At 40.5% G+C, this 13,889-nt stretch overlaps 1 protein-coding gene across 1 annotated transcript in view; it reads right to left on the reverse strand.

The window, feature by feature from the left end:
* F8 (coagulation factor VIII) overlaps window positions 1–13,889 on the reverse strand; it is a 127,622-nt gene that overhangs the window by 32,108 nt on the left and 81,625 nt on the right. Inside the window, exons 16-21 of the mRNA XM_075538595.1 lie at window positions 7,988–8,200; window positions 7,127–7,355; window positions 6,753–6,935; window positions 5,081–5,197; window positions 4,442–4,513; window positions 2,320–2,405 (exon numbers count right to left, since the gene is read on the reverse strand). Coding sequence (XP_075394710.1) covers window positions 2,320–2,405; window positions 4,442–4,513; window positions 5,081–5,197; window positions 6,753–6,935; window positions 7,127–7,355; window positions 7,988–8,200 — 900 coding nt within the window. The remainder of the gene's footprint in view (window positions 1–2,319; window positions 2,406–4,441; window positions 4,514–5,080; window positions 5,198–6,752; window positions 6,936–7,126; window positions 7,356–7,987; window positions 8,201–13,889) is intronic.

Here is a 13,889-nt window from a genome sequence, read left to right on the forward strand (position 1 = left end):
GGGCCTGGTGAGTTTGACCCACTGACACTGTGGTTAGCAGCCCAACCCTGAACCCACAGCAGCAGGCAGGCTCTTCAAAATTTGTCTGAGGGAACCTAATTTGCTAGGTAAACTTCCATAGAAAACACAACAAAATTTTTTTCAAGAACAGCAAAAAACACAAGGCGGTGAATATATAGTTTGGCAGCAGTACACACAAAAAATACTTAGGGATTAGTGAATATTCAGCTCAAATTACAGGAAAAATGTGAGCTGGTGTGTCATTAATAGATGTACTCTTTACCTCTGCTTACATGTTTTCTAGTCAAACTGTCTCCTCTTTCTCTACGCTACTGTCCTTCTGTGATAAGCTACTATCGGCAAAGTCAGTAGTTCAAACCCCGTTTTTGTACAATACACAAGCCACCCTGTTTTTTTAGCTTCTCCCATCTGTTAGCTGGGGTCTGGTGAGAATAACTGAAATATTTATGATGGTAAGACAAGAAGTATTACTACTATGGTCATAAATCATATGCACACAGGTCTATTCCAAACAAAACGTGTTTACAGATGTCTCTGCCATCAGAAGATGGCTGAAGAGGAGTTATTTCATCAATGCACATGTCTTAGTCTGGTTAAGGTGCCTTACAAAAAGGATACTTTTTGTACCAAGGAAAATATTTTTTCAAGTTTTATTTTTTTGTAATATAAAAAATTAACAAAATTTAAGTGAACATCCCAAATAATTGAAGTTTTCCAACAAGTTTGTGGGAATTCTGGTCCACACAAAAGAATAATTTGTAGATGTATTACGCATTTTAAAAAAGGTCGAAATGGTGAAGAAGACAATGAAGATAAATCATGAGAGTGAATCTGGTAACCTCAAACAAGAAGAAATGGTGGCTGAGGTCCAGAAAGTGATGCGGTGGAAGGGGACAATAGAATCGTCAGATCTTCTGTCATTATTGTCCAAGGTGTGAAATCTGTTCTTGAGATGTTCTCAAAATTCAGGTGGGATAGACTCAAAGTCATATTTTCACTCTCAAGAACTTGTTTTAATTTTCCTCAACCATAACATGAACTTGCAAATGGGCAATTGATGGCGTGCTCCACAGTCATCCCTGGCCTTTCGTTTGGCTGCTGATATTGAGCTTCTCCATCATCTCTTCTGTAGTCAATTTGATTTCCGTGCATCCCATTGGATGAGGTTCATGCGTATAATTGTTGTTTATGTTGAAAAAGGGTATTTGCAATAAAGAAGCTGTTGACCTTGTAACATTCTATCATTCAATCTCCAGCTTCATTTTTATCATTATGTCCATAGTTTTCAACTACTGATCCTTCCTCTTTCCAATGTTTGCATTCCAATTTGATTGCATGTTTGATCAATTTCAAAGTGAAGACATTGATAGAATTCTTCAATTTCTTTATTTCTAGTGGACAGTGTGTAAATTTGAATAATGTGTTAACTGGACTTCTTTATAAGCATAGAGATATTCGCCTATCACAGACAGCATTGTACTTCAAGATAAATCTTGAAATATCTTGTTGAAAATAAATGTTGTATCATTACTCTTTATTCTGTCATCCTTGACATAGTAAACCATATAACTGTCTGATTCAAAATGGTCAATACCAGTCCTTTTCAGTTCATTAATACCTAGGAAGGATATAGATCTTCATGCAGTCCATTTCATTTTTAACTACTTCCAATTTCCCTAGATTCATACTTTGTACATTCCACGTTCTGATAATTAATGGATGTTTGCAATTGTTTCTTGTCACTTGGAGTCATGCCACACATCAGAAAATGAAGGTGTAGAAAGCTTTATTTCATCTATGGCTTTATGGTTGGTTGACTCCACATGGAGGAACGAGCTCTTCCTCAGTTATATTTTGAGTGTCTTCCAACCCAACGTACTCATTTTCCATCAGTATATTTGACAATGTTCCACTGTTACTCATAAGGTTTTCAGCGACTAATCCCTCAGAAATGGACAGATGGGTCCTTCTTCATAGTCTGTTCTTAGTTAGGAAGCTCCACGAAAAACTGTTCATGGGTGCCCTGCTTGTATTTGAAATACCAGTGTCATACAGCAATGCCCATGCCACCACAGTAAAACAAACTCACAGATAAGTGGTGGTGTGTAGACCTATATGGACAATATATTGAGAGACAACAGCTTTATATTTCTGTATGATTGGTAACAGATAGATAGGTAGGTAGATAGAGAGAGAGAAAGCACAAAAGCACCCTTGAGCTTTGAGCTTACAAGAGGAAGACATGATGTGATTAAATATGATATGATGTATTTCCCATTATTGATTAGTTTTTCTAACCTTGATCCAGGAAAAGGGATCCTTGGTGCTCCAGGCATTGATTGATCCAGTATAATGAAGTCTGGCCAGCTTTGGGGCCCATTGTTCTTTACCCAAACAAAGCGAGAGAGATTAGATTCAGTTAGGTTGGTTCTTGGAACTTGGGAATGAAATTCTTTCTCTTGAGAAAAACTAATCATAGTTGTGGAGAAAACAGAAATGAATAAAGACTTCGTAGCTGAGGATCCACTAACATTTAATAATTCTGATGATTGTTCATACTTCTAATGGGCTGAAACTGGAATATTTTACCAGAGTTAACAAATAATATTATTAATTTATTACATACAACATATTAATTGTGGTGATGATTGCACAACTCTTACAAATGTGACTGAACTGAGATGTGTGGGAAGTGAGTTGCGTGTTGCTAAAATTGTTAAAAATAAACAAACTAAAATACATATTCGTTGTAGAAAACCAGAAAATAAAATATAAGTAAAAATACAAATCAAAGATATTTCTGAAAACAAACTTCTGCCTCAAAAAAATTATGGTACTATTTCAGTAAATAATCTAAAGTTTTGTTTTCAAGGAGAATTTTTTATCCTCTTAAAGAAGAATGTGAATTTTTTTCCTAAAAGCCTAGATAGTATATAATTTAAGCTTTGTAGAACATATGGTCTCTGCAGCAGCTACTTAACTGTGAAAAAGCAGTCATAGACAATGTGCAAACAAAACTGGATGGCTGTGTTCCAATGAAGTTATGTATGGATTCTGAACTTTGAAGAACATATGTCAGGAAATATTTTTCTTCTTTTTATGTTTCAAATAATCTAAAAATGTAAAAGCCTTTTTTTTCACTCCTCAGCTGTACAAAAACAGGTGGCAGGCTGTATTGTGTTCTTATTTTCTAACTCTGAGAAGAGATCACGGAACATATGGGTACAATAGCAAAGTTGGTAAAGAAACCAGATGATGTCCAGGCATCAGAAAGAATAGCGTGTGGGGTTTTAAAAGCTTCTCTTTACCAAGCTATCATCTAAGTGAGCCATCAACTAAGTCTACCTGGAAGAAGCACACCAGCCTGTGTGATCCAAGGAGTATAAATTTAAAAAAATCCAAATCTGAAGGATGGAAGGATATCAGAGTTTAAATTGTGAAACCTCGTTTTCAGAAGACGACGATGCCAGTAGGAGCCCAAAATCCATTTGCAGGGTCCTCACATGGATTCTGCCTCGAGTGAGTGAATCCTCTCTGACCGTAGTGAAGGGAGGTGAGGACCTTAGCTATCAGAGAGCACTGTAAGGGCTTTTATGGTAGATGCAGTGAGGGTTAAAAGTAACACCTTATCATTTGATCTCCCCTTTGACCCATTTTAAATGTGTTCCAGTTTTCAATAGTTTCTGCTTGCATTTTGGTTGAGGTTTTTATCAGTTTTAATTTGCCATTGTTCTGGGGTTTTTATTGTTTCTCGATTTTGTTTTGTTTTTTCTGATTTCCTGTATATGACAGTAATTGGGTTAATAATTACCTAGGGGCATAACAGGGGAGGGTTGGGGTAAAATGGGGAGCTAACAACGAGTACAAGAAATAAGAAATGTTATGAAATTGATTGTGGTGATGATTGTACACTTTTCTTAATATGATGGAATTATTGAATCATATGATCTGTGGATTTTATGGCTTACCAAAAAACCTCTAAGGGGAAAAATATACAAAGCTAGAAACCGGCACACTGAGGCAGGAGTCTTCAGTGCTCTGGAAGGAAAGGAGGCAAGGGCCAGTGAATAGTAGAAATGAGAATGGAGACTGTGGCAGAGTTCAGTCTTGTTCTGAAGGCAACAGAAAGCCACTAAGATGTTTTAAGCAGAAGTGAAGTAATTTGATCTGTGCTTTACAACACATTGAAGAGCAGTATAAATGAAGGGCATTCAACAAAGCAGAATCATTGCTTAGGTGAGATACGATCATGACCTGATTCAAAATAATCACAATGGAAAATGGAGAAGGGGTGGAGTTGATGGTTACTTATGGAATAGAATTAATACAACTATAGAGATGGATTGGTTGTCTGAATCTAACAGAAATTTAAAAAACCATATATAATCAGCACAGATTCTTAGAGGGAAACAGTATTTACCATGATATCCTGAAGCTGTAATCTGAGAATCTCTAATGTGTCCAGAAGCCATTCCCAGGGGAGTCTGACACTCTGAAACAAAACAGGGGAAATAGTAGCTGGAAGTGCAGAGAACTCAGCTACAGAGATGTAAGTCAGTGAAAATTAGAGAACACTACAAAAATTCATGTCCTTTGGTGTGACCTATGTGTCAAGAACTGTCCTAAGTGTTTCCTGGCATTCAGCCCAGCGGTAGGCACCACACTTACATTGTGCACCTCAAGCAACTTGAGTTTCTACAGAAGGTCCCCTACTTGTAGCGGATTAGATTCCTAATTCTTCCCAGAGTTGGTTACTGACTCAAGATTCAGTCCCATGATCTGCTCTTGAGCTCTTGGAACTCCATCAATTAGTGAAAATAAAGAGATGCTTTAGAACCAATTATTAAATATTTAGAGCTTCAAATTCAAAGTGTCCAAAGCATAAAGTATACCTTGCCCTCACACTGAGGACTGATGATTTCTGTCAGCAATATCCGTTTTCAGTCTAAGAACCGCTTATGTGCCTGTATTAATTCCATACATCGGCAACCATTGGAGGCAGGAAGAAAAGTCTATGTGCCTCTGGGAGGTAGTGAGCCTCGCCCACAGTGCTACTCACCCTTGCTGTACACCAGGAAAAGAGCACTCATTCCCGCTTGTAGATGCTCTCCAACCAGGCATTCTATCCGCCAAATGCCAGCTTTAGATGGCAGCATTTCCATGGTCTCAAATACACCTTGTTAAAACAAAAAAAGAGTAATTGTTTATTTTCACTAAAAAAAAAGAGCTAAGGACCATTGGCTTATGCAGAAATATCAAAATAGATCTCTTGAAACTAGTCACATCACTCTTGGACCTCTCAAACCCAAAGTCCTTGCTACGTGACCCGTACCCTTGCAGGCACTGGGGATTGAGTTCTGATGCCCCTCCTCCCTGTGAACTGAGAGGCCAGTAATGGAATGCTTTGATGGTGGAGACCGGAGTATGCAGTCAGAGTAGCCTGCCCTCGCAAGATATTTCAGAGCAAAAGATAAGTTCCTCCATTGAACAGAAAAGGAATTCTTGGGGGAGGGAGGTCAGGATAAAGTCCTCTTGGGTCTAGTCCATGAAAGGGACCTAGAAGGGTAAGCCCAGTAGCATGAAACTAGAGATGAACGCTGAAAGGTTGAGGACCGAGTCACAAGAATCATCCAAAATAAAGTGAAACCAGCCAGGGAAAGAGGAATTTATGAGAGAGCATTGCTGAAAGGTCCCTGAAAATGTCCTGCAAGAGGAAGAGTCAACTTTAAGTGTCTGCCAGGTGCAGGCAACGGGAATAGTGCCAGATATACAGCAGTATATATAAATCTCTCTGGAAAGAAGTATGCTCCTTAGAGGCAAGGATGGCAAGACTTCATCTCACATACTTTGGACATCAGGAAAGATGAGTCCCTGGAAAAAGACATAACACTTTAAAATAGAGGGGCAGTGAAACAAAGAAAGACTCTTGACAAGATGGATAGATACAGTGGCTGCAACAGTGGGCTTGATGATTGGGAGGATGGTGCAGGACATGGCAGTATTTTGCTCTGTTGTACATAGGGTTGCTATGGGTCAGAACTGACTCATTGGCATCTAATAACAACGTAAGTCAGTAAGATCTAGCCTATCCATTTACCCTTGCCGTATCCATGCTGGTGTTCAAACAGCACAGTATAACCAACATAAAGATGATGGACTCAACCACCTTTACTTACAAGTTCCTGAGTTGTGAGTAGTATTTGGAGGGGACATTTTATTTTATGATTTGAACAGTAAAGTGATTGCAGGCTTGTTTATTGTTTAAGAGTAATCAGAAAAGTCACAGAGATTTTCAGAATTTTCACCTCCAAACAGGAGACGTTTGCCCTCACTATCAAACCTTTTTTTTTAATTTGTGTTTTTTAAAAAACGTGTTAAATAGAGCTTGGTTAATATACCCGTTAGCTCCATAACCCAATAACTCTTTGGCTAACTACTGATGCAATGTGGGATGTGAGCTGGAAAAAGCTCCATAACCCAATAACTCTTTGGCTAACTACTGATGCAATGTGGGATGTGAGCTGGAAAGTGACAGTGCTCCCATGCTCGCTATGAAATAATTCTCCTGAATTTCCTTTCAAGTATGCTTTCTGCATCTACCTCTCTCTAGGTTATAGTTACTTGAAAATGGAAGTTCTCTAAGAACAGGAAGTCTCTCTGCTTTGTGCTTAGACCAGTGGCCAGAATAGTTAAAGCACTCCATAGAAGAAAAAGCATGCACCAGCTCATACCTGGATAGAGGCTGTAGACTGCCATTTTATACTCCTTTTTTTTCCGTACAGTGAACACATGTCCACTGAAATGAATAGAATGGATATTTTCATTGCTGCCCATGCTGAGCAGATACCACCGAATTCTTTGATCCTGAGCCATGACTAGACCAGGCAGAGTATCCATCACATAGCCATTGATTGCTAGAGAAGAAAGCACAGAAGGCTATAAAAACAGATGGCAGACATTTCTCTCCAGCCCACCCCAAGCATTGCTGCTTCTGAAGATGCCACTTCCACACATATACTCTTGATTCACATAGTGTTCAAGGCTCATTTGATATAGTGTTGGCCACATTTTACCATGAGTAATATTTGGGTCTAGGATATGTTACCATGGAAGCGATAGTTCTTTTTAAAATCGGGGTCCTCTGTGTAGCTATTGCAAGGAGACTTGCAGTTCCTTTCTCTGTTTTCAGTGAAGTACCAGCTCTTGGTCTCATCAAAGATAGTGAAAAACAGAGCAAATTCCTGGACTGTCAGTTGTCTTCCATAAGCAGTGCTCAGTGTATTGGCGTGACAAATCAGAATGGGTCCAATCAAGCCTGAGTGCAGGTCTTTTTCCTGAGGAGGGAAGAAGCCAAAACTAGGAGTTCAAGTCATCTACAGAGTAGATTTCTGTTAAGCTTTTATGCCACTTCAGTATGTCCCTCTTCAGTTGATTCTTTATTTCTTAAAAACAAACACCTCCCTATTTAAAATTTCCCTTTGCTTTGGAGATTGTTGTTTTTGTTGCCTCTCCCAGCAGCTCACAGCGACGTTATGAACAACAGAACAAAACCCCCTGCCTGGTCTTGCACCATCCTCACAATTGTTCCTCTGCTTGAGCCCCTTGATTCAGCAATTGGGACAATCCATTTCAATGAGAGGCTGCTTCTTCTTCCCTGGCCCCCTATGTCAATGAACTTTTCCAGGGACTAGCCTTCCCCGATAATGTCTTCTGCTCTGCTGCTATATATATAAGGCTTTTACTGGATAATCCCTCCTTCTTCCTATGCTGTTCCCAGTGAGAAAGCTCTGCTCATACCTGTTCACACTGGGTGACCCTGCTGGTCTTGGAAATCCTGGTGCCACACAATCCAAGCCGCCACATGATGGCAAGCCAAGCCAACCAACCAACAGTAACTCTGGTGATAAAGACAAAAATTTGACCAGTCCTTCTCCACCATGAGGTGGCCAGCACGACCTCTGCTTACCAGGTCCACATCCGAGAAATATGCCCAGGCTTTGCAGTCAAACTCATCTTCCGTGGGTGCCATATGATGCTGCACTTGCCAACTGTAAATTTTTGTTTCATTCGGCATCACTACATTTTTTCCAGGTTCTGTTCCTGGCCTCTGATCTTCTTGATAAGAAATAAGACTAGAATAGAAGGAGTAAGGACGAGAGGCTTGGTTTTTGAAAGTCACCTGCAGGAAAAAGAAAAGAATGAGGGGAAAAAAGTAACACTCTTTGTAGGATCATAAAGTCTTCAGCTTAGAGTTCAAATCCCTAATAGGAATGCCCATCTTTTGGTTTTATTGAAGTTTTTAATACCATGCAGGAAGTTGATCTAGGAAGTGGATTTTGTTAGAACCCAAGCTTAAAGATCTACAGAAGAAATAGGAATTATTTAAGGTATGAACTCGATGCTGCAAAAGAGAAAATTTCTTAAATACTTTGAAAACAACTCCAAAGTCAAAGATGAAATATCACCACAGGGATTTTAAGAGACAATACCCTCACGAGCTGACACTTGAGGTTCTACACGATAAATTTCAGGATGATTTTTAAAGGATTGAAAAAGTTACTCATATTTATGATAGAACATATAAAAATACAATAAAATTAAAGGTAAAAACAATCCACTGACACTCTTTTAAGTTTACAATCTTCAACATCTTTCATATCAATAATCAATTCAGAAATAATATGTCTATTTTTTAGATAAATAAATAAATAGATAGATAATGACTGATCTTTGGCACCACAACCACTTCTGGTCCATTGGAAATATGAATGGATTTAAAAGTTAGACGCGAAATATAAAACTGGAAACATATATCTGGAACAACTATTGTTTGTTTATTTTTTGTAACCTCTGAATGTGGAGGAATTTTTATAAATAAATAAAGAATAAACAAGATAAAGATTGATGGGTTACCACTAATTTTTAAAATTTGAAAAACATAAAATTAAGAGAACAAATTTGGAAAAATAACCTTCACTGCCAATGAAACACACAACTTTAGGGGACTCTGCAGAAATCATCCTAGGACAGTTACTAAGAGGCACATTCAACACTGCCGGATCTCAGGAGAAGCATCATAAAGATAAATAGGCACAGACCCACAAGGTTTTGAGAGACTGGGGACTTTTGGCTTACCACAGTGGAGGCTGGCTAGGGCTTGACCTTAGCCCTGAAAGTTCAGGGATAATTTGGAGCCAGCATAGGGGCTTAATCTCAACACAGGCCACCCCATGGGCAGGGCTCAGGGTTCAGCTATATTGTTACTTTTGTTTCCCTCTCTTCTCTCTATTGTGCCACAGTCTCAACAGACTTAGTTTGTTTTTTCTCCTCTTTGTCTCTTCCCTATTCTCTCACACTCCACTGCCGACTTCCAGACCACTCCCCTTATCTTAGGGCATCTACTGCCAGCAGCCCACCCAGTTAGGTGAGCTCTACCCTGTGCAGCGTAGCCTGAGGCTGGGGGGAAATCCGGCTGACCTCCACTAGGGGATACACCACCCAACTTCTTACCGGGGGAGCTCTTATTTTTCCTCAGTTGTCCCACGTGACTAAAGGAACGTTCTCTTGCCTACCTTAGTACCTCACACAGCCTAAGGCAGCTTGGCCAACACTCGCCAACATTCCAAGCTGCTGCAGGAACCTCTGCCCAACCTCTACAGTGATCTACCTGGTCAAGGCAATTCCACCCACCATTTGCGGTGTTCTACACCAAAGCAGGCAAGCTACCAGCCTTCTGGGGCACTCCCCTGAGTGGGAAGCCAAAGGAGGATAAAGTGGTAGGCTAATTCCATAGTGAAATTAGGTGTAGGCAGTTCAAAAAAGCATTCCTACAAGTCTCCCAGAGAGAGCCAATGCTCTTCAACTCCCTGGAAAATGACACCTGGCTCCTCTAAAACAACGCAACAGAAACAGCCATCAGCTCCAACTACCTCAACGGAAAAACAGGAGAAACAAAAAGCAATGGCAGAAGATGTCTTGAACATAATGACATGCATAGAAAAAGCAGGCATTGAACAGCCACAGAAAGAAATTTCCAGAGTGCTACTTGGAGTCATACAGGATCTGAGGGAAACGACACAGAAAAAGGATGAAATGATAGAGGAGATAAAGTCCATATACCAAAGGGAAACACAAGAACTTAGGGAGGAGATAACAAAAACCAGTAGCAGGCACACGGACCTCTAGAATCAACTGGAGGAAGCAGAGAACCACAGCAGTGACTTGGAGGAGAGCCAAGCAGACTTTAACAAACATGAACAAAAATCGAATAAGATCATCAGAGAAGCTGAAGAAAACGTAAGAGCTATGTCTGATGCTATGAAGAGGAACAATATTTGAAAGCTTTGATCACCAGAGGAACACAAACAAAGAAGTCATCTGTAACAATAGTAAGAGAATTCTTGGAGGAAAACTTCCCCAGCTTAATGGATGAAAATCAGGCAACCATTCAGGAGGTTGAAAGAACACCAGCTAGACTAAATCCCAAGAAGTCACCAAGGCACATAATAGTTAAACTATGCAACTTTGAGGAAAAGGAGAAAATCATGAGAGCAGCTAGGGGAAAACAGGCAATCACATATAAAGGTTCCCAAATAAGAATATGCTCAGACCTATTAGCAGAAACTGTGAAGAAGAGGAGAGAGTGGAGTGACATATTCCAAAAATTGAAGGAAAACAATGCAAACCCAAGAATACTCTACCCAGCCAAATTATCGATTAAGACAGATAGAGAAGTAAGAATCTTCCCAGACAAGAAAAAACTCAAAGAATATGTTAGAAGAAACCCAGTCCTACAAAAGATCCTTGCCAACCCAGTATGGGCAGAAGAACACCACTCACCAAGCATAAATAAGAAACCGCCACATAGAACAACCTCACCCAGAGGGCAACAAAGAAAAAAACAGACCCCAAGATAACATTGGCTTAAGGATGGAAAGAAGTCATGAATGATACATACACACGCATGCACGCACAGCACACTAATAAGAAAGGAAGGTAGGAAAACACCCAACAAAAAAGGTATAAGATGACATCACAGAATCCGCAGATGGAGATAATAACCCTGATATCAATGGCCTGAACACAGGCATTAAAAGACTGAGGCTCCCAGAAGAATTTACTTGAGAGGACGGCACTGAAGCTGCAGCTAGGGAGAGGGGCATGTCTGATCAGAGCAAATGGGAGCAAATGAAGGGGGAGGAAGAGAGAGTGGAGCATATCCTGGCCCATCAGGCCTGTAGGACAATATCCCCGCTCCGAACAGCCAATGGATAGAGTGGACAATATGGATGATCCCACTATGAGACACACCGTCCCTTTATGGCCCAGGGCCCTAAGGGGGACAACACTGGAGAATCAGTGTCGGGACTGGACCAGACTGACCCTGTGTCACTGAGGCAAACCACTAAAAGCGTGCAGCAGAGCAACCGTGGGAGCAGAGCAGGGAGCCCCTGAGGGAATACAAAGGACAGATTCTGGGGCCAAAGCATGGTACCCCATGGGACATGATGGAAGCACACACCTAGAGATCAAAAATCAGACCTTGATCTATTTACAGGTTTTGCTTTCTTTCTAAATTTTTTTAAAATTAATGTATTCTTCTATGGGTAATTGGTTTCATTTTTTGTTGTCATCGCTGTGTTCTCACCCATCGCCTATCTTGCTATGGCTTGATTTTTGATGCATATTATTATCTCTACAGATCTATTCAGATAAGATAGACTGGATGAATAGTCTGGAGGAGAAAACAATGGGACCAATGGTTCTGGGGGGACACAGGAGAGGAGGAGGAGGGGGGAAGGAGGTGGTGCTGACCAACCCAGGGACAGGGGAGCAACAAGTGATCCAAGATCAGTGGCAAGGAGGGCGTAAGAGGCCTGGTAGGGATTCAGCAAGGACAAGGTAACCGAGGGAAATTACTGAAACCCAAATGAAGGTAGAGCATGATAGTGGGACAAGAGGAAAGTTTAAGGAAATAGAGGAAAGAACTAGGTGACAAAGAGTATTTACAGGGGTCTAAAGACTGGAATGTACATATGTAAACATATTTATATAAGAGTGTGGGGAAACAGATCTATGTGCATATATTTATAGGTTTAGTATTAAGGCAGCAGATGGACATTGGTCCTCCACTCAAGCACTTACTCAATGCAAGAACACATTGTTCTATTAAATTGGCATTCCAGGATGCACACCTTCCTGACATGATTGCTGAAGAAAAATGTGTGCATAAACAAATGTGGCGACGAAAGTTGGTGGTTCCTGAGTATCAAAGATATAGCGCCTGGGGTTTTAAAGGCTTGAAGATAAATAAGTGGCGATCTAGTTGAGAATAAAAGCCCACATGGAATAAGCACACCAGCCTGTCTGACCATGAGGTGTAGAAGGGACCAGTTATCAGACATCAAAGAACTAAAAATCTTATCACTGGGTGCCCACCTTCCTGATACGATCAATGAAGACAAAAGTGTGCATAAGCAAATGTAGTGAAGAAAGCTGATGGTTCCCGGCTATCAAAAGACATAGTATCTGGGGTCTTGGAGGCTCCAAGATTAACAAGTGGCTATCTAGTTCAGAAGCAGCAAAGCCCACATGGAAGAAACACACCAGCCTGTGTGACCACGAGCTGTCAAAGGGACCAGGTATCAAGCATCAAGGAAAAAAGTCATATCATTGTAAATTTGTGAGTGCAGAGTGGAGACTCAAAGCCCATTGGCAGCCAACAGGACACCCCCTTACTGAAGGGTTTTGGGGAGGAGATGAGCCAGTCAGGGTGCAGGGCAGCAACAAAGAAACATATAACTGTCCTCTAGTTCTTAAATACTTCCTCCCCGCCCACCACTATCATGATCCCAATTCTACCTTACAAATCTGGCTAGACCAGAGGATGCACATTGGTACAGATGGCACCTGGAAACACAGGGAATCCAGGGCAGATGACTCCTCCAGGATCAGTGGTGAGAGTGGCAATGCCTGGAGGGTAGAGGGAACGTGGCATAGAAAGGGGGAACTGATTACAATAATCTATGTATAGCCTCCTCCATGGGGGATGAACAGCAGAGAAGAGGGTGTGGGGAGACGTTGGAGAGGGTAACATATGACAAAATAATAACAATTTATGAATTATGAAGGGTTCATGAGGTAGGGGAGGGGGAATGGAGGGGGGAATGAGAAGCTGATATTAAGGGCTCAAGTGAAAGGAGAATGTTTTGAGAATGTTGATGGCAATAAGTGTACATATATGCTTGACACAACGGATGTATGTATGAATAGTGATAAGGATTGTATGAGCACCCAATAAAATTATATTTTTTAAAGATTGAGGCTAGCAGACTGGCTTAGAACACACAATCCATCAATCTGCTGCCTACAGGAGATGCCTCTGAATGCTACAGATAAAAACAGGCTGAGAATCAAAGGCTGGAGAAAAGGATACCAAGCAAACAGCAAATAAAAAAAAAAAGGCAGGGGTTGCAATCCTAATCTCGGATAAAATTGACCTCAAAGTGCAAACCATAAAAAGAGATAAGGAGGGACACTATATAATGCTCATGGGAACAGTAGACAAAGAACCACTAAGCATTGTAAACATGTATTTCCCGAATGAGAGACCCGCTAAATACATCAACCAAACACTCCAAAAGATGAAAAAAGAAATCACAGCCTCAACAATTATAGTGGGTGACTTCAATACACCACTTTCTGAGAAAGATATATCACAGGGAAACTCAACAAGGAAGCTAGAGATCTAAATTCTATAAATAGGGTATTTGACCTGATAGATATTTACAAAGCTTTTCATCCAAATACAAAAAAAGTCACATTATTTTCAAACCTGCATGGCACATATTCGAAGATATCCCGCATGC

The sequence above is a fragment of the Tenrec ecaudatus genome, chromosome X, assembly GCF_050624435.1.
Source record: "Tenrec ecaudatus isolate mTenEca1 chromosome X, mTenEca1.hap1, whole genome shotgun sequence".
NCBI classification, from domain to species: Eukaryota; Metazoa; Chordata; class Mammalia; order Afrosoricida; family Tenrecidae; genus Tenrec; species Tenrec ecaudatus.